At 36.5% G+C, this 27806-nt stretch overlaps 1 protein-coding gene across 2 annotated transcripts; it reads left to right on the top strand.

Annotated features, from left to right (window-relative positions):
* The first annotated feature begins 723 nt into the window (after nucleotides 1-723).
* LOC131039222 (2-alkenal reductase (NADP(+)-dependent)) lies at nucleotides 724-27485 on the top strand. 2 transcript variants are annotated; one of them, XM_057971929.2, is made up of 7 exons: nucleotides 724-841; nucleotides 1009-1803; nucleotides 5025-5263; nucleotides 6172-6349; nucleotides 7290-7456; nucleotides 7729-7811; nucleotides 27107-27485. In XM_057971929.2, exons 3-7 carry the CDS (start codon nucleotides 5039-5041, stop codon nucleotides 27483-27485), a joined length of 1032 nt encoding a protein of 343 aa, XP_057827912.1. In that variant the 5' UTR covers nucleotides 724-841; nucleotides 1009-1803; nucleotides 5025-5038. The 2 variants fall into 2 exon arrangements, with proteins under 2 accessions (XP_057827912.1, XP_059069189.1); XM_059213206.1 differs by lacking the exons at nucleotides 724-841; nucleotides 1009-1803 and having other exon boundaries at nucleotides 2768-5263; nucleotides 7729-7809; nucleotides 27102-27485.
* Nucleotides 27486-27806: the final 321 nt, after the last annotated feature.

Below are 27806 nucleotides of genomic sequence, written 5' to 3'. Positions count from 1 at the left end.
ATTTGATAGATTTATTTATTTAAGATTTTCTATTTTATACCACCATTAGATAAAATATGAGAGAAACCAATCACAAGGGTTAAAACACATCTTATTCAAAGGGGCTAAACTCCACACAAAAAGCCGTACAATTTCCAAAATTCCAGTGTTGTTAAACCACAAAAAATCTGAAAGAAAAAACGTTATGTTTTAGCTTGTATCATTCACAACCTCACTCCACTCTACAATTATTCTCTTCTACCAAATAAAATGAATTACTCAATAAATTAGGCCCTTTTCTATTGATACTTCATTTTGCCTATTGGATACTTAATTATATCTGTATATTTTTATTTGGCTTTAAACTTTCATGTTTAAATACTCTGGTTCTAGCCAGTTGGAAATCTGCCATTATCGTTAATAGTCCTTTTATTTTTTCTAGACTATTAAATTTTTGACGGCTCTAATAAAATGGCTAAACCATAAGCCTAAAGGTCTCCAGTCCTTGGAGGGAACTATGTTATGTTGAGCTCTCTGAGAATAGGTATTTTTGGAATGTTATGGAACTCAGAGAATAATCTATGTATTTAACCAAAATTAATATAAATATGACTCTGCCTTTACATAAAAAATAAAATGAATTACTCAATAAATAAATAAATTAATTCTATTTTATAGTACAAACAATCTGTTTTAAGATGCATATATCACTTGCAGTATATGATACTTCCCAAATTCCCAATATACAGGAGGTATCTAACTCTGCTTATCTAGAATTTGAACTTGTATGAATATACGAAACACTAAAAAATAAATGAAAACATTATAACAATAATCAAAAGTACGATGGCTAAAACATCTGGTACAAACTGATTTCTGTAACTACGTAGTTGCATTCTCTTCTTTCATAAAATCCTCGCTATTTTATTTATGACTAGACTCTTTTTGCTTGAAAATTTTGAACCAGGTTATGAGTCCATGTCATGTATTAAACTGAATTACTTCAAACTCTTATATTTTTTGCATCAGGTTGAAGTTATTCACTCACTGTACAGACAATTGAGCTGGGGCTATATTTTTAGTTAGTATCCTCTGTACAATTACATTTCCATAGTCTGAATTCACTTCTTTTCTATTTATTGGCTTGCATAAATTGAACTGAAAAGGTTGGAGGTTATAAATATTAATAGTACTGTTGGTCTGCTGAAAGATAGTTTCTGTTTTGTAAATTGGGTCATAAGTTAAGTTTGATCTAGAATGAAATTTAGAATAGTATTGCTATGGATGAGTTTATGGAAAGTTTCATACTTCATTTCTATAGATGAATTCTTATGAACCATTGCTATGATATAGAAATCAATACAAATTGACTCAAAAAAATAGTGACATAAACTGAAATGCACTTTTTTCTGATCTGTGGATTGCTGCACCTGCTGCCATCGTCTTCTCAGTCTGCAATAGTAGACAGAGTGATAAATCTAGACTGTCTTCTGGCGGGCTTGGGCTTTTAACCAGACCTAAGTTAAAGTTTAATGATCTGCAATTATATGGGACAAGGATTAGGTTCCCATATCATGCACCCACATTTTCTGATGTATCAGCCACTCCAGTAACCTGATTTGGAACCCATATCGCCCTGTCTTTGGGTGACTATGACTCTGCAATCAACTTTTACATAGTGGGGCTGGAATTCCAACATTCCTAGCCATCCAGAATAAAATAATGTTTAATTAAGTGTGGGCACAGGTGACTGTAGATTCCTGACATGTTCTGTTGGTCGGCTGCATAGCCAGCCATGCCCCATCTTCAACAATCTATAATGAGGTGCATTTCCACATATAACTCATGAGATATATGTTTATTTCTCTTCCATATCCTGAATGAATGGTGTTCTTTTGATTCCTAATTCAATATTTTAGTATCGCACGTCCTCATATTATTTTATTTGTATAGAATCAGAATGTATATGTGGTAGAATTAATTATTGGATTTATGTGTTCAATTCTAGTTTGAAGATCTGTTTATCAAACTTTAAAACTGAGTATTATAAGACTGGGGATGAAAGGGTTGTTACCATTAAGAATGATTTATATTTTAAGATAAGTACATTTAGTTTGTAATATAGTTAGGTGCATTCCAAAGAAATATGGAATAGTCTTATATTGCTATCAGTCAGTCATATATGGATCTATATATAGACTGTCCAACATTGTAAAATATGAAAGAATCTTCTTTCTTTTATAGATGCACAAAGACCTTTACTAATGATAAATAAAGAACATGGACAACAGCTGTTAGAATAATCTCTTAATAATTTCATGATCCTTCCAATGTTTTGGTTACTTCCCTAAGGCTATCAGATAGTCAATCTAGTGTATAGGATGTATGAAAGGAACAGGAAGTAAAGCCTCCAGAAAATTTGGATGGCTAACTTTGGTATATGAGTTTTCATAAATGTACAGATATCATTTGTTTTAAAACAAGTTATGCATGACACTGAATCCATAATTCGGTTCAAGCATGAATTTATAATATTGATTAAGACACATTTACGAGTTGATCTTTAACTCTTTTATAAGAGCTTGGAACAGTTCCAAAAGTATTTAACAAGTTCAAAAACCGATTAAAAAAATTCAATGCAATGCAGCATAAGAGTAAAAACTACTAATTTAGTTTATTTCTTCAATGAAAGGTAAAATAATGGAGCAATGGCTCTAGTAGTGCATTTTCATAGAACAAGAACTTAATGAACAGATTGAATCAACATGATGATTTTATGTCTAAAATCACTGGAATATCAATCATGGAAACATGAAATATTTATAGAATAGAAAACCAGCTATGCACTAAAATGATTTGCAGGAAAACGAAATACACTAATATGTAAAAGTCATTAGAAACTATCTTATTGGTTTCATAAGGAGCACGGGAGGGCTTGTAGCTCTTCCCCACCCTTTTTTTCTGCTTATTAGAAAAACTTTCATTTTTAATTAGAGAAACAGAGATGCTTGAAACAGAAAGTAGAAAAACTTAGTTTTTAACGAGAACAAAGGAGATTTTTAGACATTTACCAGACACTTGGGGATGGCTAGATATCCCCAAGATGCCCAGCTTCATTATCTGTCATTTTAGGCATGCGTCTTTGAAATTTTTGGAGAACATGGGATGGCCAGGGAACTTCCCTTGCCATCTCTGTCCCAAGGTCACAGATGCAGGGTTGGAAATTTTAGACGTGTTTTTGAAATTACTGAGAATAGGGGATGGCCAGGGAACTTCCCTTGCCTTCTCTGTGTCCCAAGGTCACAGATGCAGGGTTGGAAATTTTAGGCATGCGTCTTTGAAATTAATTGGAAACAGGGTATGGCCAGGGAACTTCCCTTGCCATCTGTGTCTTAAGGTTGGAAATTTTAGGCATGCATCTTTGAAATTCTTGAGAACAGGGGATGGCCAGGGAACTTCCCTTGCCATATCTGTGTCCCAAGGTCAGAGATGCAGAGTTAGAAAATTTTAGACATGTGTCTTTGAAATTCCTGACAACAGGAGATGGCCAGGGAACATGAGTTAAAAAATGGAAAAAAAATTTGGATGCAAAAATATGTATCTTATATATTGGGAAGTATGAGAAATGGTTGGTTCTGGAACGCTTTTAAAGTTTCTTATATGATAGAAGGAAAACATTGTATTTGTCATTACTTATACTATAAAAGCATTAAATTTTAGGCTGTTCTTGCAAAATACATCATAAAATTCTAGGTTTTTGCTTGACACCAAAGGTCTCATTTGCTGTTCTTTTATTCTGATTTGCTTGTCTTTCAGTAAATTCTTCAATTAGATACTGTTGGTCAAAAGATGAGAGCAGAGAAGAAAATAAAACAGAGAAGAAAATGATGCGAATGCTTCAGCATACCAAAAAAACTTTTTATTGATGCATATAAATTACAGCTATCTCTGCATTTATAGAGGATTTCATGCATACGACTCACATTTAGCAGTTACAAGTATAAACCAATTATAGACCTATGACATAACAGATTATGAGACGTGGAGAACAGATTAGGAGACCTGGACAAAATGCTGATGTGGCTGCTATATAGTCTGCTTCAGTTGATGGAAGTGTCACTATGGGTCGCTTCTTTGATGCCCATGAGACTGCACCTATTATATATTGAAAGACATGTCCAAAAGTGTTCTTTCATCAATGCTCTCTGCAAAATCACTGTCAGAAAAACCAATCAAATCAAAATTATTACTTTTGGAATATGAAATTTCATATCTTGTTGTTCTCACAACGTATCTTAGCATCCTTTTTCCAATTTGCCAGTAAGAGACCTGAGGTGAATCCATAACCCTTAAAATCAAGCTAACATCATACATGATATCTGACCTTGTAGTTGTGAGATAATTAAACTTCTAACATATTGGATCAACATTCAAGCCCTTATCCTCCTTGTTAGTTTTGTCTTAGCAACAATTTTAGAGTTAAATGATTGATTTATGTCTTAACAATTCCTCAATTTGCCCATTGAACTGGGTCAGGTGTATGGTGTTGAAACTACACATTTCCTGATTAGATTGGTCCAATACCATTTAATTTTCCGATTGTGGAATGCTATGATCAAGGGGCTGCAATAGTTCATCAATAATAGATTCTTAGTGATTTTTTGCTTCCAACACATCTGGAAATATGGATATCAAAGCTGCATTAATTGCAAAGAAAAGTATATATTATGCTGTATTCTTCTAAGCGACTCACATTTTAGACTTTAATTGTGTGTTTGTTCAATCTCATGCTGGCAATTACTATATGCCACAAAGAAGCTGCATGCTGACAATTTCTTTGTCACCATGAAAGAACTGTTTTCTTTATGATGTTCTTGCTTTATTGCATTTGTCATCGGATAACATGTTGCAGTGTGGTCACACACCTTCAGATCAGTTTATTCAGAAGACATCAAGAACATGTTCATTGAAAGTAATGATATTATTGATGTTATCAGAACGGAAATTTCCATAACACAAATTTGATTAGGAGCAATTTATTGCAGGGCAACTTTACTGAATGGCTAGCAAGGAAGTGGATAATAAACAAGTAATCTTCAAGGATTATATTAATGGACTGCCAGATGAGTCTGATATGTTGTTAAAACATAACAAACTGACTTTGCAACTGGATGATGGATCACAAGATGTTCTTGTAAAAAATTTGTATTTATCATGTGATCCTTACATGCGAATCCGGATGAGAAATATTATTGCTTGCACAACTCCTCTTAGGCCTGGATCGGTAAGACTTATTTGTTAATTTTTAGATACTCAATAACTCTATATGAAAACAGTATGTACTGAATAAGCATGAATGCATTTGGTGGCGTCGTTAGGAAGCAATGGACATAAATACATAGCACATTTCATACCAGTTCGTTGATTCTGAGGCGGTGAAAGGCATCCCATAATAACTGAGGAGAAAAGAAGCCCAGTAAACTTTTTACGATATTAGATCTTAAAAAATAATAGAATAAAAGAAAACAAAGAAAATATGCAATGGTTTAACATGGGAAAATTCTTTCAGAAAAAAAAATTCAATACAGTGTTGCAAAAATTCAACTTTTCTTCTAGTAGATTAATGATTTTTTTTATTTCACCATGTGTAAATATAAATAAATACATTTAAATTTATTTTACATTTTATAAAAATCATAGAAAAGATAAATATGAATGCTTTAAAACATAAAGAAAATAGAAAATACAATAAAATTCTTTTTTTTTTCCTGAAAATTGCTAATGCATTGATGATTAACCCCATCTGAACTATTAAACATGAAAAATATATACCACATATCTAACAGTATTCAGGAAGAATGACTCGTACAGGCTAGATGAAGTAGTTTCCTGCATGCACTGCAAAGAATCAAGCCTTATATTTTGAAAATTGAAGAGAAATTTCTTACCTGGATTTGCTTCCTAATGAACCGAAACTTTATCCAACTGTACTTCATTTCTGTATTTCATACCATAAGAATTCTATGATTTTGCACAATTGCTTTTGTTCTCATCTTGCAATATAAGTAGAATGGCATTTATTTTTTCTTAGTCTGATTCTTCCATATTAAGCTATATACAATAGAGAAGTTAAAAAACAATCCAAGGTAACACATCTATGATTAACATGGAAAACATTGATTCTATCTACAGGTCATAACTGGTAATGGTGTCTCCATTGTTCTCATTTCAAATCATCCAGAGTTTCAACAGGGTGATTTTGTAACTGGTTTGATCGGATGGGAAGAATACAGCATAATACCAGGGGGCATGAACTTGATGAAGATTAAATATACAGATGCACCTCTTTCGTATTACCTGGGAGTTTTAGGTAATTGACATAATAGACTTTATTGGTTTTCAACTCCTGATAATTTGGATTGCATTCAAAAAATTCGAGTCTAACTTCAAGCAAATAGATTTTAGGCTATGGTTACTTTGTTACTACACCCACAATACTCTGTAGGATGAATGTTTTAGAAATGTATGTATAATTTAACTGAAGAAATACATTTGACTGTCCTATACATACGACCACTTTTTCTAGATAGAAGAAAATTAATTTCTGTGGCTTTTTAAATTTTTCGAATATTACTGGAGATTACCTTGATGTACTTAATTTTTAAATTATGAGCGTGCTTATCACATGGAATTCTTTTAAGGTTGAAGTTTATATTTGTGTTTTCTCAAATGTATGCCATTATATTTTCTGACCTCATTCTCTGTAACTTATGGAGAAAAATAGTATGCCCTTATTCTGTCACAATGAGAAGCTTACACTTGTCATTGCATGATGGGAAGCTTACACTATAAGCATCCATTCATGTGCTATAATACTTTTAATTGTAAGATAAGAGAAGCTTTGAAATCTTGAGATTGCACACCTTGTATTAAGATTTAAGAAACTGAACTATGCCTTCTTTTCTCTTAGCAATTGTGTGAGTTGATATAAATGTTTCGAGTTAGAAACTCTCTCTGGATGTCAATTCATAATAATAATTTATGGACGTTGTGCTAGTAACCTGTAAGTTCTGGTCATGAATTGCAGCATCTAGAAATCTCTTGTATTACCCCTGTCTAGTTTCTTGATTGTCAGGATAGTAGGATACTAATGATTTTATGAGATCCTTGAATAAATAGAGAATTAAGCAATTTATCCATGCTTGTTCTGAGGTTAGTATCTCCATGGAGTTGGTGGGATTTTTATCTTCTGAAGAGAAACAATAATTTTTACTGTTCATTTCTAATGCCAGATATGTTGCACAATGCAGGATTGGTCGGCCTCACGACTTATGTTGGGATTTATGAACTGAACTCTCCTAAAACTGGGGAAAGCGTTTACATTTCTGCAGCTGCTGGGGCAGTTGGTCAACTTGCTGGCCAGTTTGCTAAGTTGCTTGGCTGTTATGTTGTTGGAAGTGCTGGCAGCAAAGAAAAGGTTATTTTGAGCTATTAACAGTTTTGTGTCTTTCATTATCTAACCTTCGTGTTTTGTTACTTCCATATTTCAAAATTGAAAGTATATAGGTATCAAATCACTGAAATTATGATCAGAATGTGGATGCTTGATGACCACAAAGTTACACTTGATCCCTGAACCCTACCAATTATGTCAACTGAGAACATAATAATTCACTTTAGGTGCTTTCAATCTCCATGAACATGAATGGCCGCAGCTATATAAACTGACTTGAAATTTCTGTTATGCAGGTGGACTTACTGAAAAGCAGGCTTGGTTTCGATGATGCATTCAATTACAAGGAGGAACCAGACTTAAATGCTGCTCTTAAGAAGCAAGACATTTTCAATGTGACTCAGCTAACTTAAAATACCTGTAATTTGACACTAATTTGTTGAAGCATTATCTTTTCAGTCCCTTAGATGAATGTTGAAATGGGTCTATAATGTGTTATATTCCAACAAGAAACAGAATGAAAGAAATATTTTGTTTTTCTTCGATCTTTTTGAGATTTTGTTTCATTATTTTTTATGTACTTGTAATTTAGTGAAATGACTAGAATTGTTTGGAAATTGGAAACGGCGGCTTACTTCATTCAATCTTATCTCTTTGAAGTTTGATATCACAATTCTTAGAAGTTTTCCAATGAAAATCTACAAATGAAAATATTTTTGCAAGATTCTAAATTTTCTTAATTCTTCACACATCCAATTGATATGATTAATATTGGTGATTTGGAAAACATCATCACTTTTTATTTTTGATGCCTTGATTGCCTCTCTGAACTTTTATAGGACATGAATTTGTTCAAGAAGATGTGTGGGCATTGCTACTAATATATAGTCTGATGGTTGAACATGGTGGTATAGAGGAGTTCACTATAGTAGGGTAATAAAGTTATAGATGGACCAACAACTTAGATCGCTGGGCTATTGCTAATGCACATCCTTGTTGGAAATTTATTGTCCTCACCCCTCCCGTTAGCACCTACTTGTAATAGAGAAGCCCATTGAAGATTTTCTGGGATCCATATCCCTCTTTCCCCTTTTGGCGTTGCAGCAGCAAATTAATGATTAAATGAAGTAGGTAAATTTGAAATCAAGAGGGAATTTTTGTGTGAAGGACAGAATGAGACAAAAGGAAGGAATGCTCTTCCAACATTTAGCTGAGTTTTTGTATGCAGCAGCAAGTTCTTTGAGCTCTAGGCAAAATAGAGGAATGTTTTTTGTGCAGCAGCAGAGAATAGAAGGTAGTTCAGTGCAGCCGCAAGGAGCTCCAAACGTGTAGAAGAACAGGGAGTTCTAAGTAGCTCCAGATAGTTTCAGAAGTCTGTAATTGGTTGCAGCTCCAGATCGCTGCGGATAAACTGTTTGTAATTATATTGTAATCTGAGTTTGAAGTTTTTTGAAAATGTTATTTTATGATTTAGTAGAGAAGAAATATTGCCTGTCTCTAGGTATCTTGTGTTTGGCTTTTGTTTTTGTGTGTATTCCCAACTGATTGGGAAACAGAGCTGTGCGCTATGTGTTTTGTTGGGAACTTTTATTCTTACAGTTGGTATTATAGCTAGTAGGCCCTAAGTCTTAAGCGAGTTGGGCAATTTTTTCTGGGTATTGAAGATTATTAAATTGGAGACATGGCTGGAGAAGACAAAAAGAGTTGGCAGTTGCTACAATCATTTAATTGATAAATTTATGATGTATGGCAAATAAAATGAAGATCATTATGGTTGCAAATGATTTTTGGGAGCTAGTGATAAGTGGTTCACAGATGTGACTGACCTAGCTCAATATGCAACTCTCACAACCAACTTGAAGACCCAGCTAAAGGAGACAAGGAGAATAGATGCTAAGAAATTGAGTTTGATAGAGGCACCCTTAATAGAGGCAATCTCTCCAAGAACAACAGAAAATAACTATGCAAAGTAAGCTTGGGAAATCCTCCAAACAAGTTACAAGGGATTGATAAAGTTAGATTGGTGAAGCTCCAGATGCTTGGAAAAGATTTTGAGACTCTTCAAATGAAGGATAGTGAGTCCAATTCAAATTTATGCTATGAGATTTTCACAATCCATGCTGTAATTCTCTTAATTTTTTCTGGATTCGATTGTGTATGCAATTTTTTATCATTCAAAACGTTGATGATAAAAAATTGCATACACAATCGAATCCAAAAAAAATTAAGAGAATTACAAGAGTCTTTGATTTGATAAACCAAGGAAAAATGGCAAGACAATGGAAGAGCAAAGGACTGTGGAGAAAATCCTTAGAAGTTTGCCCTCTAAGTTTGATGCAATAGTGATTGCCATTGAAGAGGCAAATGACCTCTCAACATTGATGGTGGGTGAATTGATGGGTTCACTTCAAAACCATGAGCAAAGCTTAAATAGGTATGCAACTTCCTCCCAAGAACAATCTTTCAAAGCTCAGGCCAATGCAAAAGGTAGGGGGAGAGGTAGAAACAACTTTGGACGAAGCTTGAGAGGTAGAGGTAGAGGCAACTATACACGAGGAAGTTTTGGAGTAGACAATTCTAGAGGAACCCACAACCAAGAGGGAGCAAGCAACTCTCAGTCCAGCATCGGAGCCAAGAAGAACAACAACAACTTGAGTTAAAGGTATGATAAGAGCTATGTACAAAGCTATTATTGTCACAAGCTTTGTTATTATGCAAGTGAACGTTGGAAAAAGTTGTGTGATGAGTCCAAGCAAAGTGCAAATGTGGTTGATGAAAAGGTAGCTAAAGGTGATCACTCAAAGGCCTTCATCATGTGTGACACTGGTGAGAAGGGAAGGATTGAAGTTTGGTATTTGGACAATGGATGTAGCAACCACATGAGTGGTAATGAAATTTTCTTTTCTTTTATTGATATAAATGTCAAGTCTGAGATTAAAGCGGGCAACAATGCAATAGTTTTAGTTGTGGGCAAAGGGTTTGTTATGATCCACACGAAGCAAGGTGAGAAGGAGATAAAGAATGTCTACTTTTCCCTTGGTACAATCTCTTGAGTGTTGGACATATGGTCCAAAAAGGTTACAAAGCACTAATGTAGAAGGGAGAATGTGTCATTTTTGACAAGAATGGGAACAAAAATATTGTTTCAATAGAACAAAATTACAAATGACAAAAAAATGGATGTTTCCTTTGAGGATAGAAACATGTTTTTCATCTCAATCTATAGCTGCACCTCCTAGACATGAAAAATGTATAGCACTACAATAGCAGTCAATTTTCAAGACTGTCATTCAAGACCCCTCTATACTCTAACATCCAAGAAGGGTATGCTTAGAGGTTTACCAGCCATTGTAGAGCCTAGTGGTAGATGTGAAGCTTGCCTTTTAGGCAAGCAACATAGGAAGCCCTTTCAATCAAGCAAATCTAGAAGAGAAACAAAACCATTGGAGTTGGTGCATATTGATTTGTGTTGCCCTATTCAAACTATGTCAATAGGAAAGAGTCAATGCTTTATGACCTTCATAGATGATTACAGCCGTAAGACATGGGACTAAATCTGAAGCATAAATCTGAAGCATTTGATAAGTTTAAAGTGTTTAAGGTCCAAGTTGAGAAGGAAAGTGGATGCTTCATCAAGGTGCTAAGGTCAGATAGAGGGGGAGAGTATACCTTCAATCAATTTGTGAATTTTTGAAAGCATCATGGCATCAAGAAAGAGTTGACAACCATCTATACTCCACATCGAAATGAAGTGGATGAGAGGAAGAATAGAACCATCATGGAGATGGCAAGGATTATGTTGAAAGCTAAGGAACTCCCAAATGAATATTGGGGAGAGGTTGTGTTGTGAGGTATTCACACATCACCCCATCGCAAATGAGGACCCCCACTTTTTTCCTACTTTCTAGGTAGTGTTTGAGCCCTTAGTTATTAGCCTTTGCATTAGAGAGGTATAGGCACTCAAATGACTAGGAGTCAAGTGGATAGTCTTGTGTAAGGTGTGAGGTGAGTAAGTTAGAACCTTCCCTTCATGTATACCCCTTATGTAGTGAACTTCTTGCACTTCTCCCATGGAGAGAAAACTCATCTTAAGATCTCATGTTGAGCGTGTTATCATGTATTGAAGTTGAGAGAGTAAGTAAAAATGAGAAAAGGAGAGTTTAGTCTTGATTTGAAATCCACTTCATAAACTCACCTACATGAGCAAACTTCGGGAAATGAGTTACATGAGCAAACTTCATGTTGAGAGGTAGATGAGCGAATTTTCCTTGAGTGCCTTGTTAGAGTATATGGGTAAATATGAGTTTGGCCGTTTGAATAAGATAGTCCAAGGATTGAATTCATATACAATGAAAGGATAGGTGAGCTCATTTGTAATCTACTTCATCTTCAAGTCTTCAATAGGTTTTAACTTCATGACTTGAGGATTTGGAGCGAACTTCATGACTTGAGGATTTGGAGTGAACTTCATGACTTGAGGATATGGAGTGAACTTCATGACTTCAGGATTTGGAGCGAACTTCATGACTTGGAGATTTGGAGCGAACTTCATGACTTGAGGATTTGGAGCGAACTTCATGACTTGGCGATTTGGAGCGAACTTCATGACTTGAGGATTTGGAGTGAACTTCATGACTTGGAGATTTGGAGCGAACTTCATGACTTGGAGATTTGGAGTGAACTTCATGACTTGAGCATTTGGAGAGAACTTCATGAGTTGGAAGATTGGAGCGAACTTCATGATTTGAAAGATTGGAGTGAACTTCATCACTTGGAGATTTGGAGCAAACTTCATGACCTGGAGATTTGGAATGAACTTCATGAGTTGGAGAAATGGAGCAAATTTCATGAGTTGAGAGAGACAAGCGAAATTAATAAGCAAGGTGATTGAAACAAACTTCATGTACACACCATTTAGAGTGATCTTCATCTTCAAACATACATGAGCAAATTTCAACTTCATGTTTGGAGGCACATCAGCGAACTTCATGAACTCAATGAGATGAGTGAATTTCATGTAGGAAGCATCAAGAGCGAATTTCAACTTCACAAATTAGGGGAGATGAGCAAATCTCAACTTCATGAATTGAGCTACCATGAGCGAATCTCAACTTCATGTTCAAACCTACATGAGCAAATCTCAACTTCATGAATTAACATACATAAGCAAATTGAACTTCATAAACTCACCTACATGAGTGAACTTCATGATTGGAGGGAGATGAGCGAATTTTCCTTAAGAGCTTTGTTTGAGCGTATGTATAAGTGTAAGGATTAAATCAATGAAACAACAAAAGGATTGAAGAAACTTTCATTTGAAATTCATTTCATCTCCAAGACCTCCAGAACTTCATGTTGAACTTCATAAAATGGTGGAGATGAGTGAGCTTCAGGAATTGAGCTACATCAGCGAACTTAAAAAATGAAGACACATGAGCGAATTTTACAAAATGAGCTTCAAGAGTGAATTTCAAGTGAGTGAACTCTACTTCAAGTAGGCGAAGGTGCAAGAATGGTTACATGATTACTACCTTAAATTGATTTGAAGTTTGGAAAGAGTCATTTTGGGTTAAGCTCATATAATGAAGGAGAGTAGGTTCAAAGACAAGGGCAACTTCATGGACATCAAAGGTGGAGTAAACTTCAAGAGCTCCTCTCTACGAAAAAAACAACTTCAAGTGCTCCTTCATGAAGTTGAATTCCCTCTAAATCCTCTTATCAAACTTGCAAATCACATAAAAATAAGGGATATATCAAGTTAAGAAGAACTATCAAAGTTATATATTATGTATTTGATATCATTTTTGTTTTGTTTTGCAAATGAGAGAAGATGGTGATTGCAAAGCAAAAGGAGAAAGATTGTAAGATCTACATCATTGTGCAAAGAAGAAAACTTCTCTCACAACACCAGGGAATCACAAAGAAGGAATTCCAAAGAAAAGAAGCAGTGGTGACATCAAGAGTTCGTTCTAGGGTACATCAATACTTCAAAACCAAGATCTATACCTTGCACTTTGATGATTGACACATTCAAGAGGACACTTTTAGAAGAGTTAATCAAAGTTAGAAGATCGTCATCATCATCGTGGAAGCTAGACGATGTTGAGTATCAAGAAATATTCCTTCATGATGATATACCAAGCCTACAAAGTGCAAGTTAAAGGTGGTGTCCTAATCATCATCCCAGTCACTATCTCTACCAATCAAAGAAGTTCCACATCAACAAGTCTTGATGCAATGTACTTGACTCATAAATGAAAGCACAAACTTCTATGCACCTACCCCTGTTATCCATTGGTCGTATATTCTAGAGGTGACACGTGTCAAAGCGTAATTATTTCATTGGCCAAATTGAGTTTGTTGTAACAAAACCTAATTAGGATTTTTATTGTAAAATCTCGGCCATTGATCTCAAATTGATTTGAGCCACTCATTGTAATGAGCTCTCGATATAAAGCTCAAGCTCCTCATTTTGAAAGGGTTAATAGCGAATAGTTAGTAGCAAGAGGAGAATAGAATAGAAGTTAGAATAGGATGGGAGGAGAAAAAATTGTTGTTGAAGACTTGCAAATGAGATACTATTTTCATTGAAGTTGTGGTGAAATGTATTAGTTCAACAAGTCTCATGGTTTCTACTTCTCATTTTGTTTTCATGTTAATTAGATTGAATGGAGGAATTTGTTGAAAGTGTTTATGTGGAATCCATTTAGTCCATACCACTAGCCTCTTGCTGATTGTAAGTGTGCCTTGTGTGGTCAATTGGAATACTATGCACTTAACTTCAAATCACTATACATCCAATTTTTATGCATTAACTTGAATGGTGAGCAGTGTTCGATGGTAATGATTTCAACATCTTTGAAATGTCCTTAGAAAATTGATTGAGCCTGTGTCAAATTGTTCAAGGTGATGGTGAGACCTCACCCAGTAGGATTCTAGCTAATCATTCAACTATCTTCTTACATTCTAGGTCTTAGAATAGTCTCTCTCAACCCTTTCCTTTTGCCTTTTTTTTTTAATTTCAAGTTAGTTTAGGACAAAAAGCATCACAAGATTGAAATATTAGATGATCAAGTTCCAATGATTCAAGCATTCGACAATTCAACGCAAGTCCCCTTGTGATACCAGTAATCACATCAACCAACTGTGCTTATCCACTCGTCGTGACCCAACATACCAGAACCTTGGAGTTATCTCAAGTGATCCTTAAGCCAATATTCAACATTTGAGAAGCCTTGCTCAAGAGAGGATAAGATACTTTTGGGTATTTTCTTATGTGTTCGTATGTGCTTAAAATACACATCAACAAGTTGTTGTAAAAACAATTTAATTGATAAATAAAGGTCCCACAAAGGCTATCCATGATAATATTCCACAAGAAGTTCACACTACAAAATGGCACCAAAGTCTTACATGGCTAATCAAAACAAAATGAATGGTCTTGAAAGACCTTGTTACAACTTAAAACATTCAAGGAACCTACAAACACCTCTAAAAGCCTTCATTGCTCAAATGGTCTTCAAACCCTGCAAGGTGCTCCTGCACCATACTCCCAGGGGGAATAGAAAACTCAAGTCTCTTGAGGAATGAAGTCTGCAACAGAATGTCCATACTTTTTAATGTCATCTTTTGTCATCCACATGGCATCTTCATCACGTAGGCCACTCCACTTGACAAGGTACTCCTTATAAGTCTTCTTTCTAGTCTTCTCAACCACCTTGGTGTCCAAGATGCTCTCCAACTTCAAGGGTTGGCTAAGTGGTAGATCCTTAACCCAACCTTCATCTCCTTCTGATTGCAAACCTGCATCTGAACCTGCAACATCACCTTTGTAAGGAAACAAATCTGAAACATTGAAAATGGGTGATATTTCTAAGCCTTGAGGAAGTTCAATCTCATAGGCATTAGGACCAAACTTATGTACAATCTAGCAAGGACCAATCTTCTTCATAAGCAACTTGGTTGGCTGCCCCTTTGGAAGTCTCTCTTTCTTCAAGTGTGCCATCACCAAGTCCCCCACTTTATACTGCACATCTCTCTTCCTCTCATTTGCTTTCTCTTTGTACTTTTTAGTGTTCTTGTGAAGAGTTTCTCTCACCTTCTCATGAATGTATTTCATGGCCAATGCAAAATCCTCTGCTTGAGCACTTCTTCTTTCCAATCCATGTAGATCCCTTAATTCAAGAATACCTCTGGGATGAATCCCATAGACCACCTCAAAAGGACTTCTTCCTGTGCTTTTATTGACAAAATCATTATAAGCAAATTCAGCTTGAAAACTGATTATATCCCAAGCTTCTCCATGTTGTTTCGTGAGACATCTAAGCAAATTCCCCAATGACCTATTCACCACCTCACTTTTGGCCATCAGTCTGAGGGTGATAGACTGATGTGAAGGACAACTACGTGCCCAAATTCTTCCACAATGTACACCAAAAGTGGCCCACAAACTTAGAGTCCTTGTTAGTCACAATGTTGAGAGGCAAACCATGGATTCTAATAATTTATTTGAAGAATAAGCCAGCAATATGGGAAGCATCATTAATACATTTACATGGAAAAAAGTGAGCCATCTTACTAAATTTATCAACAACAACAAAGATACTATCGACACCTCTTTGAGTCCTAGGAAGACCCAAAACAAAATCCATGCTGATACTCTCCCATGGCCTATTAGGAATAGGGAGTGGTTGATATAAACCTGCGTTTGTTGATGTTCCCTTAGCCCTTTGGCATATTCTGCAACTTTCAACAAACTTCTTGACATCTGATTGCAACTTTGGCAAAAAATAGTACCTCGTCACCTGTTCTAAGGTTTTATCAAGCCCAAAGTGACCTCCCAAACTGCCACAATGTTTCTCCTTGATAATTTTCTCCCTCATGGAGCATCTAGGGATACACAACTGGCTCCCTTTGAACAACAACCCCTGCTGCAACAAAAACTTAGAAAAATGAGAACGATAAGAATCTGAAAATTGAGTGCAAACCTCATATATCTCACTGAAATCTTTATCATCCTTGTACATTTGCTTGAGGGAATCAATTCCCACACTTTGCAACTGGATTTCTTGCACCATTCACACCCTTCTACTCAATGCATCCGCCACTTTATTGGCCTACCCCTTCTTGTGTTTGATGGTGAATGTGTAGGCTTGAAGATGTTCAACCCACTTCATATGCTTGTGACTAAGTTTCTCTTGTCCATTCAAAAAATTGAGAGCATGATTATCAGTATAAACAATGAATTCTTTAGGTAAAAGGTAATGCCTCCATTTCTTCAAGGCTTGTGCCATTGCATACAACTCCAAATCATATGTAGAATACTTCCTTTTAGCACCATTGAGTTTCTCACTAAAGAAAGCCACCGATTTGCCCTCTTGACTCGAGACAACCCCTATGGAAAGATTACTAGCATCACACTCCACTGTGAACAACTTGTTAAAATCAGGCAAAACAAGAATGGGCTGATGTGCTACTCTCCTTTTTAGATATTCAAAAGATTCATTTGCTTCGTTTGACCATGAAAACTTACATTTGATTGTGTCTAGGATAGGTGCACATATATGACTAAAATTTTTGATGAACTTTCTATAAAATGTTGCCAACCCATGGAAACTCCTCACATCACCTACTGTCTTAGGTGTTGCCAATGACAAGATAGCCTCCACCTTTGCTCGATCCATCTTCAAATCCCCCTTGGAGATTACAAAACCAAGGTAGACAAGCTCCTCTTTCATGAAGACACTCTTCTCCATGTTGATCATCAACTTTTCATCATGCGACTTTTGCAAAACTAGGTTCAAGTGCTCCAAATGCTCCTCCTTTGTCCTGCTAAACACAAGAATATCATCAACATAAACAAAAACAAATTTACCAATGAAGTCCTTCAATACCTCATTCATGAGGTGCATAAATGTGCTTGGGGCATTGGATAGCCCAAAAGGCATCACCCTCCACTCATAGAGACCTTCATTTGTCTTGAAGGTTGTTTTCCATTCATCCCCTTGCCCTATTTTGATTTGATGATATCCACTCTTGAGATCAATTTTGGAGTAGTAGCAAGCCCCTCCCACTCAGTCCTTTAAGTCTTCAATTCTAGGCATAGGAAACCTATATCTTATGGTAATCCTATTGATGGCCCTAGAATCAGTACAAAGTCTCCATTTACCATCCTTTTTAGGTGCTAGGATTGTTGGGACAACACATGGACTAAGACTCTTTCTCACCGACCCCTTATCCAACAATTCTTGCACTTGCTTGGCAATATCCTCATTCTGAGATGAAGTCATCTTATAGGCTGGTTTGTTTGGTAATGTAGACCCTGGTATAAATTCAATCTGATGTCTTATGTCCCTAATGGGTGGCAAGGTGTTAGGCATTTCCTCCACCATTATACTCTTATATCTATCCAACAATTGTTGCACCTCCTTGGGAATTTCTTCCTTACCGTGACTAGGCACATTAGGATTGTTTTTGGGCTTCAAAATCAGAGCATACCCAGGGGTTCGTTCTTCCTTTAGGATATCTAGAAAATCTTTCCCACTTACTTACATGACACTTGACCTGATGTTCTTATCCACACTCTCATTCGGTAAAGGATCCATCATGTATTTTCTCCCATTTTTGGTTATGAGAAAGGAGTTTGTTTTCCCATCATGTTGGGATTGTACATCATATTTCCATGAATGTCTTAACAACAGATGACACGCATCCATGGGGATTACATCATACAATATTCTATCTTTATACTCCCCTATCTCAAAATCTACCCAAGATTGTTCATCCAATAAGACTTGCTGCCCTTTATTCAGCCATGATACCTTGTAAGGGTTAGCATGAGGTAACCTTTTCAACTTTAATTTGTCTACCATCTCTATGGAAATCAAATTTTCAGTAGAACCTAAATAACTATTACCTTACATAGCTTACCATAGGCCTTGCACATGGTTTTGAATAATGTCTTCCTTTGAGGGGGTTCTTTCACTTGAGGCACCTTCAACATGGTTCTCCTCATCATCAAGCTTTCTCCATCATGGGCCAAGGATGCACTTCCAATTGAGGAATTGACACTTTGGCAATATTCTTCTTGAATCAACTGGTTCCTTCTCTCTCCTCCATGAGAGTTTGAGGCTTTCTTAGGACACTTGCTTGTAGTGTGCCATACTTGGTTGCAATTGAAGCATCTCCTTATGAAGACACTAGGACCTCTTTCTGGTCCTCCAAACCTACCCCTTCCATTGGGTCTCCTTCCTCTAAAGCCTCCTCTTGAACCCGAGTCTCCACTTTGTTCTTGTTGGCTAGACTCACCTGGGGTTTTTTTAGATTGTCTTCTTCCCCCAAAATTTCCTTTTCCTCTAAAGTTCTTGCCTCCTCTTCCCCTACCATGTTGTTCACCTTTTCTTCTCAACTTATCCTCCACCCTCAAAGCCATTTGGAAGCATTCATCTACTATTTTAGGAGTCATCAGACTCATCTCATCTTGAATGTTGAACTTGAGTCCATTCAAGTACCTAGCAACCTTCTCCTTTTCATCTTCATGGTGCCCTGATCTCAAACTCAATTTCTGGAATTCCTCTATGTAGGAAGCCACATCCAAATCCTTTTGCTTCAAGTTTTGCATTCTCCTATACAACTGCACTTCATAATCAATAGGCATGAATTGGGCCTTGAGTTTGGACACCATCTTGTCCCAAGAATGAATCATACTCTTGCCCGTCTTCACCCTTTCACCTTGAGTATAGTTCCACCAGGTTAAGGCAACACCCTTTAGTTTAGTCTTTGCAAACTTCACTTTCTTCTCCTCAGCCACTTCCTTGTACTCAAAATAATTATTCAGGGAATCTATCGAATTTACAAGTTCTTCAACATTCCTCTTCCCATTATAGGTAGAAATCTCCATCTTGGCTTCAAAAGAGTCTTTGCCTATTGTCTTTAGGGCCTCAATGAATGGTCGTTGATCAATAGGTATCTCTGGCTCCTGCCTTTGGGGTTCTTCTTCTTTATCCTCTTACTCCCCTTCTTCATCAGTCTCCTCACTTGGCCCTTTTCTTTTCTTCATCGCCTTTAGTTCAACCTTGAGTGCTTCCTTGACCCTGGTCTTGATCATCTCTTCCATCTCTTGGAATTTCTTAGCAACTTTTGCGGACATACCCTTTGGAGGCATTATGCTAGCCTCTTCTTGGATCTCTTCTACTGAGATACACCAAAATCTGTCCTCCCAATGATCAAACTTTCTCTGATTACCAATATGATGCAGATCCCCAAGGAACAAAGACTTCTCACACAAACTCACTCTACAAGACCCTCAATTAAGGTCTCAACATTCATAGATTCTTGGACAATCCTTTCAACAACATACAAGAACACCTCTACACTTCCCTTTGTTCAATGGGCCTCTTTTTGGTCCCCAAACAACTCATAAAGATACAACTTCTCACATCAAGTCTCTCCTTGACACCAACTCTCTTGTGGTCACCTATGAGCAACTTGGATTATAATACATCCACCATTGCAGAGTAGGTATGGGCCCTATAGAACCTCTTGTCCAACCCTAGAGACATTGACCACAACCAAGACAACACCCTTTTGTTGTACAAGTTCAATCAAGGTGACTTTCCCTCTACAAGACTCCTATTCCTAGTAGCCCTGGTTTGATCCTTTAAGGGAAAAACTTTAAAATTATCCTAATGACACCCTAGACTCTTGAAACTTTTAGATGCCCCCTTTGGTGACACAAAACACTTCCAAATCTCAGACCCCAACTCTTGGGTCAAACGTTGATGCTACAGGAGGCCTAATAGGGCTTTTAGGCCACTTTTACAAAGCAACTGCACACCAATGGCTTGACCCAATGGTATCAATGGATGGGAAAGGTCTGCACACATCCCAAAACACCAAATCCACCATTATATAGGGTCCACCACTCTTGGTTTTACCTCTGCACAATTTTTAACAGTCAAAACTGGCTAGTCACATGAGGATGCCTGGCCTAGGGTTTGATCCCAAAATCCACCAGTTCAACGACCCACTCAAAAAATTTGGAAATATTAAAATCCATTGTCTCCCCTACCATTCCCCTTAATTTGAGATAATTTGGACTAAGGAATGTGGTGTTAAGAAAGCATTTCCTCGGAAACCCTGGTTTTGGAGGGTTTTCAAACCACCTTTCACAAAAGTGCATATATCTCACTTATTTCTTAGTATTTTCCTGCCAAATAAAAACCAGATGAACATTAACACAAAGGCCTATTCAAATCAATTACTTAGCCTTCACATGGAGTCTGTACAATGACCATACTGGCACTGCTACAATGAATTTGTGTAAATTTTTGAGTGTTTATTGAATTTGATCACTGTCTTACATCCAAAACTTCATCAATCCTTTCTTCTCGATCTCCAGGGCCTTAAGAAAGGTCTCTCAAACCTCCTCAATTGACTCCAACTGAAATTTGGATTAGGTAGCCGTTGGAGGGAGATTAGTTACAAGTTGACAACAAAAGTTGTCATCCAAACTTGACAACTTTGCACAAAACTTGACAATCTATGACATTTGCCTATGTAACCCATTAGGACACACCATAAACCTTACAAATAGGTCACATAGGAGCCAAAATACAATTCTCGCCTCATTTAGGCATTTTGGATGTCATTTGACCATGGTTGACCAAATAGGTCCTAATAAGTTCACACTACAAAATGGCACCAAAGCCTTACATGGCTAATCAAAACAAAATGAATGGTCTTGAAAAACCTTATTACAACTTAAAACATTCAAGGACCTACAAACACCTCTAAAAGCCTTCATTTCTCAAATGGTCTTCAAACCCTGCAAGGTGCTCCTGCACCAAGGATCCACATGAGGGAGGTGCACTCTAGGAGAATGATTACTTTTTTTAAGGTTCATCCTTGAGAGGCAGATCTTTGAAAGAAATATTAACAATCTCTTCTTGAACTAGGGTATCCCTATGAGTAGAGACAAGTTGGGGAGAGGGAGATGCTTCATGTTTCGAGGAAAAATGATTGAAATCAATAGAAGGTGAGGTTCTATTAAGGGAATTGTCAATCATATCACCCTCTTTTATCATAATTTCATCCTCTTTGACCAAGGTAGTCTCATTGGGGAGAAAAAAATTAAGAGAATAATCAATATCATCATCCAATGGCTCATCCCAAATAGTGAGATCATTAGGAGGAGTGTTAAAAATATCTTCTTTCATAATGATGTCCTCATGGGAAGGGTCAATTTTGGGAGAGGGGATAGCACTATTTATTAATGCTTCATCTTTAAGAGGGAGAGCATTAATAAAGGTGTTATTGAAATCATCCTCTTGCCTCAAAATGTCCTCAATAGGCTCATTAGGAATGGGGTGAAGTGTTAGAACAAGGTCTAAGAAACTATCATGATGCAAGGACAAGTCGGTTGAAGGCCGACATAGGTAAAGTGGAGTTTGGGGCAGCGTCTTGAAAAAAATTTGTGGCATGAAAATATTTGGAAATGTCTTTTTTTTTTCCACAAAATGAAATGAAAGAAACAATGCAAGCAGAGAAAGTAAACTAGATGTTTAAGATTTGAAGAAATTATGTGATACACTAAATGCAAGCATAAAAGTGCAAGAACTATATGTTTAAGAAATTAACACACCTTGCATTCAACCATATTTTGGGGTTTTTATGTTGCTTTGATAGAAATGAAACATGCAATAACAAGATCTAATAAAAAAATGGAGATCTAAGAAGGTTGGATTCACACCAAGTTCACCAAAATATGATGCACAAAAATGGAACCAACTAGCTAAGACCTAATCGCACTCTCATACACAAATTGGAATACGAAAGCTCCTAAGGAGAATATTCACTTTGACCACTTCTTGTGAGAGAGAGAGAGGGTCAAGGAATATCTTTAGGGTTTCTATTCCTTTGCTGCAAATGAAGAGGAGATGTGCAAAATATGATGCAATAACCAATTATGCTAGGAGATGAACAAAGAAGCAAACATAAACTGAAAATGCAGAATCTAACTGAACTGAAACTGAGAGACTGAGTATAGAGTAGGAAGGGAAATCCAAATGTGCACTTGTGACTGAAATTTGGAGCTGACTAAGCAGGACTAGGGCACTGGGCACCCTGGTCCTTGATATTGTAGCTTGTTGTGGTTCTGGGAATCAAGTCCCGAAGGTCTGATCTGATGAACTGCCCACAAAAACTGAAAAATGAAGGGGACCAGGGCGCCACGCCTTGGTCTCAAAAATTTGAGACCTAGCTCTTTCCTTTAGCCTGCACATGTGTGATCTATTGGTTCCAAAAATCGTGCATGCGCCAAATTCCTGTACCTGCAACTGGAAAAATGGAGTCTAGGTGGCTATATAGGGTTTTGCCTTAGTCAAACCCCTTGTTTTGGTGGTTTCTACCTCCACAAATAGTCGATAATGTATTGAAAATGTGTGTGCAAGAATCTTGTGTGTATACAAGATCCTAAATCAACAAGAAAGTAGGTCTAGAGTTCCACCCTATGCTTTGGAGAGTAAACCCTAAATGAGTGTAAATGTAAATGTTAATGCTTCAAATCAAAAGTGCAATAATTGATTTAAATCATGAATGTAAATCTGAAAATGAATGTTATGAATCTCATACAAAGACATGAAAATAACATGAAACCATACCAAACCCCAATCAATAGTCGATGATCTCCTATTATTCTTCAATATCTTCAAAGCTCCTAATTGTTGTTGAAAATGCTTGATATAGACTTGGTGAATGCTTGATTTGTTGTTGTAGACTTCACATAACTTGCACTTTCACTTCACAAGAGGCTCCTTCAATCACTAGATCTTAGATCCTTCAAATGAGGAAAGGAAGGCTTTATGTAGGAGACCCTAACTTTGTTTTGAGTCATAGGCCAACCTAGAAATAATATTTTCCGCCAATCTCTTGGGTTTGAATATATTGAAATACTACCAAAACATGCTCCCAAAATTTGGGGAGAAAAAGTCAAGACCAAGTAGGTAGCTATTTGGTCCGAACACACGGTCCGACCAACTTTTCACCAAATTTTCGAGGAAGCAAGATATTGTGATTTTAGAGAAAATTCCAAGAGTATATGGGAATTTGAGATGTCTAGATATGTGAAATCGGGCCTTGAAGGTTGAAATAGGACATAATTAGGGTATTTGATGAAACGATTTGATTGGAAGAATAGAATAAAAAGGGGCGCACTTAGGGTAAAGGGTCCAATTTTATGATGTGTAGAGGGATAAAAGAAGACTTTAGATTTAATTAAATTAATTAATTAAATGCTTAAAGGGAATTTTAAATGCAAGATGAAAACACACTAAGGCGGGTGCTAACCTAAGCGTGGAATTGTACCACCCAATTAAGGGTGTACAATTTACAACGCTACAGAAAGCATGAATATTAATAATCCCTAGAGAGTAGCTAGTAATATTAAAGAGACCCCATAAGGCATGGTTAGTGGGGACACACCTATGAGCCACTAGGTGTTGTTGCCACATAGACCAAATGAAAGTGGAAAGTCCTCCATGACTTGGCTCATGATAACTAAGCAAAAGGTGACTTTTTTGCTAATTTACATGACAAATGACCAAAAGCATGAAACTTACAATTTTTAACTCATAAACAAAAGACATCGAGTTTGGGAAATCTTTGTAAAGCATCTTGCATTATGCATTTTATTTTTGGGTCAGTAAGACCCCAAAAATGACATGAAATAAAATTCAAGGAAGAGGATAGTTGAGAGGCATGCCATCTTCATCAAGCTCATTAAGAGAACCATAACTATTCTTCAAAAAGTCTTTTGCAAATGACACCATTTTGGGAGAGAGAAACCCCATATGTACTTTATTTTGATATGGGAAAAACTCACGTTCCTCTCTTCCATGGCCCAAGCTATGGGAGCAAGAAGAGGCAAGAAGAGAGGGTGGTCAAGAGGCTAGATGTGACAACAAAATGCTAGCAGGAGGTGGCATTTTATTAAAGTGAGGCTTGTTTGCCACTCGTAACAACTTTCCTAGAGGTTGAGAGTCCACAACAACCTTCTCCTTATTAGACTTTGAAATCTAAGGCCCAATAGGCATTTGTTGTCCATCACCATTAGCTCTATAATTACAAGCATTTCTTTTATTACTGATTATAGTCCAACCATCCTCTACTTTTTAAGGTGGAGAATTGCTAGTAAGTTGGTTGGGTTGAAGAGTAGAGAGTTTAGTGACTAAAGGATAATCTCAAATTTTGTGTGTTGAAGATTGCCATTGATAACAAGTGTTTGGCAAGTTGAGACACACAACACTTTGGGTAGGACTCTAAGTTCCTATCTAGACTTCAATGGAATCCTTGAGGTCCATGAATAGGTCCATCTCACCACGAGCCCTTTTTTGAGGGTAGGCAAAGAAACATTCTTTCTCAACATGGATGACATACAATGATGCCACAGTATGGTTTAAGGACTAGAGTGGCTTGGGGGACCAAGGAATTCAACCTAGATCGGAACCAAAGAGACCATTCCTTGAAAAGAATGAAGTCTCAAGTCCACTAGGTAAAAACTAACAAAGAGGAACAAATGTACTAGGGGCCATGCTCAAAGATGGCCTTAACAGCCTTGCCTTCAATAAAATTGAAAAGAAAGAACCACTTAATGAGGTTTTGATAAACCTCCATGTGGACGCCATGAGGGACCCAAGTGGAGTTGACCCAATTTCTTAGCATGCTTTCAGAGGGAATTTAGGACTAGAAGATACACCTCATGAACCATTTTGTAAAAAAAAATTTGAGGACGCTCTAGAGCCATTTTCCTGCACATCCAAATTAGTGACCCCAACATCAAATGCCATGAATGCAGAGATCTCCTCCTCTAGATAGCAGTCTGAAACAAGGGTGACAGGGACAAAGAGAGGACACAAGGAGGGGCGTGGAGACCAAGCCTAACCGTTGCAAAGTTTCCCAGCAAAATAAAGTTACCATTCTCTCTTTATTCTTTTGTGTTCTGTACATGGTATGTGATTCTCCTCTGCAAATTGTGCACATTGGTATAGTGCATTTCTCTGTAAACATTGATCAGCTAGGCTTCCTGGAAACAGTTTCATGACATGCAAAACAAATATGAGGCAGAACATGTATTGACTCCATATGCAAAGTCAAGGGATGTGATTTAGTTGCAGATAATGCAAAACTAAAAAAAGAAAGATCTAGGACTCAAGAATTCCTCAACTAGATCCTCTGTTTGCTGCATAGAATAATCAACAAGATCCTGCCTTGCATGATTGGGAATACAAGACCATATGATTTGAGATATAGGTATCCCAAATGAAATGAAGATACTGAATTGTGCACAAAAATCAGGGTTGAGAAATATAAAACAAAATCCATGAGCCCCATAGAAAAGGCAACACAAGATGTCATGCCTTTGATGAACATGATTGTAGTTCCAGAAAACTGTTGACTATGCCTTTTGAGGAAAAGGCTCAGATGTTAGTCTTTCTAGAACTAATGCGAAAGAATTTTCATGGTGACGATGTTGCTTGTCTAATATTATCTTGTGTTCTTTGACCCTATATAAGTTATGTTTCTTATGGAATGAAAAAAACACACTTAGATATACTATTTAGTATTTTTCTATGTAAGTAACTTATCTGTGAAATGAAAGTACAGATTGAAGAACAACAAACACTTATTTATGATTATATGCATCGCCTATATCAGTCCTCGAGCGATGTCTTAAATTTATATGCATTGTTAAATCAAATTAGCAAGAAAAGAATTAAATAAATTAAATGCAGAAGCTATTAAAAGTCTCTCCGAAAGATCTTTTGAGTTTTGCCTAATGGTGGTGAAGCGAGTACTATGGTGATATCATTGCTGCCTTTCAACTTCCCATTGCATTTCAAGCTACACTGGCTCAGGTGAAGTTACGAATTCGATAGCTAATGTATATAGTGTTCTGACGTTGTGATTCTTTAGATCTCTTACCTGTAGTTCTAATTTCTAACCAACGAGTGATTTGTACTGTTTATAAAGTATTTCTAATATTCGTTTTTTTGGCCAGGAGTAATATTATTGTCTATAACGTCACAGTCTCGTTTTGACATTGTATCATGGATCACCTGTTGGATATTATTATGAAGCAATATTGTTGCTTTCTATGTATGGAAGTTTCCCCTGCATTGCAATAGGTTGAAAAGGCACACTTTGTTTACAATACATCTTAAATTTTCTGGTGTTTTTATCAATTGACATCTTCTTTTTCTCGGACCATTTCTTATTAGCATGGACAATATGGCAATCCTTAAACATTTTTAACAGCATTTGATTTATCTTTGGAGTTAATGACAATCGTTTCATGGTATAATGTGTCCCCTTGTTCTATACATTTCCTTTGTTTAGCTTAGGAGTTTCACTTGGACTCAGCTGGAAGTAAAATGAACAGCTGAATATATGTTATTCAAACAAGACAATATTATCACTTGAATTTTATATTGTCAGACTTGAATTGTTACTCATTGAAAATTGCACATCTTCTTCAATGGTCAGCTTATCCAAGAGACAAATACTTGGGAAACTCGCTTGTTGATAGACCAGTTATTGATTTATAATTATGAATTCATAAGTCATGGTTTTTTACATTGTAGAAAACATTGATAAAGGCGTGGTTTAATATAATTCCAGGTATCTCCCAAATGGAATTGATGTGTATTTTGAGAATGTTGGTGGCGATATGCTTGAAGCAGTTCTTGAAAACATGAATGTTCATGGACGTATAAATGTTTGTGGGATGATCTCACACTATAATCTGGAGGAGGGGAAAGGTATAAGAAACCTAACCCAATTGATTTTTAAGCGCTTAAAAATGGATGCTTTCATTGCACCTGATTATGTGCACATGTACGCTGAGTATGTTGAGAAGGCAAGAGAGTATCTCAAAGAAGGAAAAATAGTTTACATTGAAGACATTGTTGATGGTCTAGAGAATGCACCATCAGCATTTGTTGGTCTCTTTCACGGTAAAAACATTGGAAAACAGATTGTGCGCATATGTGACAAATAATGGAAAGAAAACACACAAGACCGGTGATTACAATTATCTGGTAGCAAGGAATTTAAGCCATTTAGTCTGCAAATAAACTCATTTGTATTCAAGAATATAAATGCGACATATTTTCAGTACAATGAGGATAATGGCTGACTAAAGTTATTTTTATTGATAATCTTCTAATTAAAAAACAGTTGATTCTAATCTGATTCTAATCATATTGATTGTGATAACTTAATGTCTGTAATTTTCTATATTGATAAAATCATTTGTTTATAATAATCAATAATAAAAATTTAATACTTTTCATTAAATATTATTCTTTCTCTCTAATGG

The sequence above is a fragment of the Cryptomeria japonica genome, chromosome 10 (assembly GCF_030272615.1).
Source record: "Cryptomeria japonica chromosome 10, Sugi_1.0, whole genome shotgun sequence".
NCBI classification, from domain to species: domain Eukaryota; kingdom Viridiplantae; phylum Streptophyta; class Pinopsida; order Cupressales; family Cupressaceae; genus Cryptomeria; species Cryptomeria japonica.
Note: the sequence above shows the minus strand (reverse complement) of the source record. Positions and strands in the feature narration are given on the sequence as shown.

Bases quoted from the DNA above. Each gene is read 5' to 3' on its own strand.
- LOC131039222 (XM_059213206.1), top strand. From the start codon at position 5,039: ATGGCTAGCAAGGAAGTGGATAATAAACAAGTAATCTTCAAGGATTAT. The intron at 5,264-6,171 runs GTAAGACTTATT...TTCTATCTACAG, and splicing joins CTCCTCTTAGGCCTGGATCG to GTCATAACTGGTAATGGTGT. The intron at 7,457-7,728 runs GTTATTTTGAGC...TCTGTTATGCAG, and splicing joins GTGCTGGCAGCAAAGAAAAG to GTGGACTTACTGAAAAGCAG.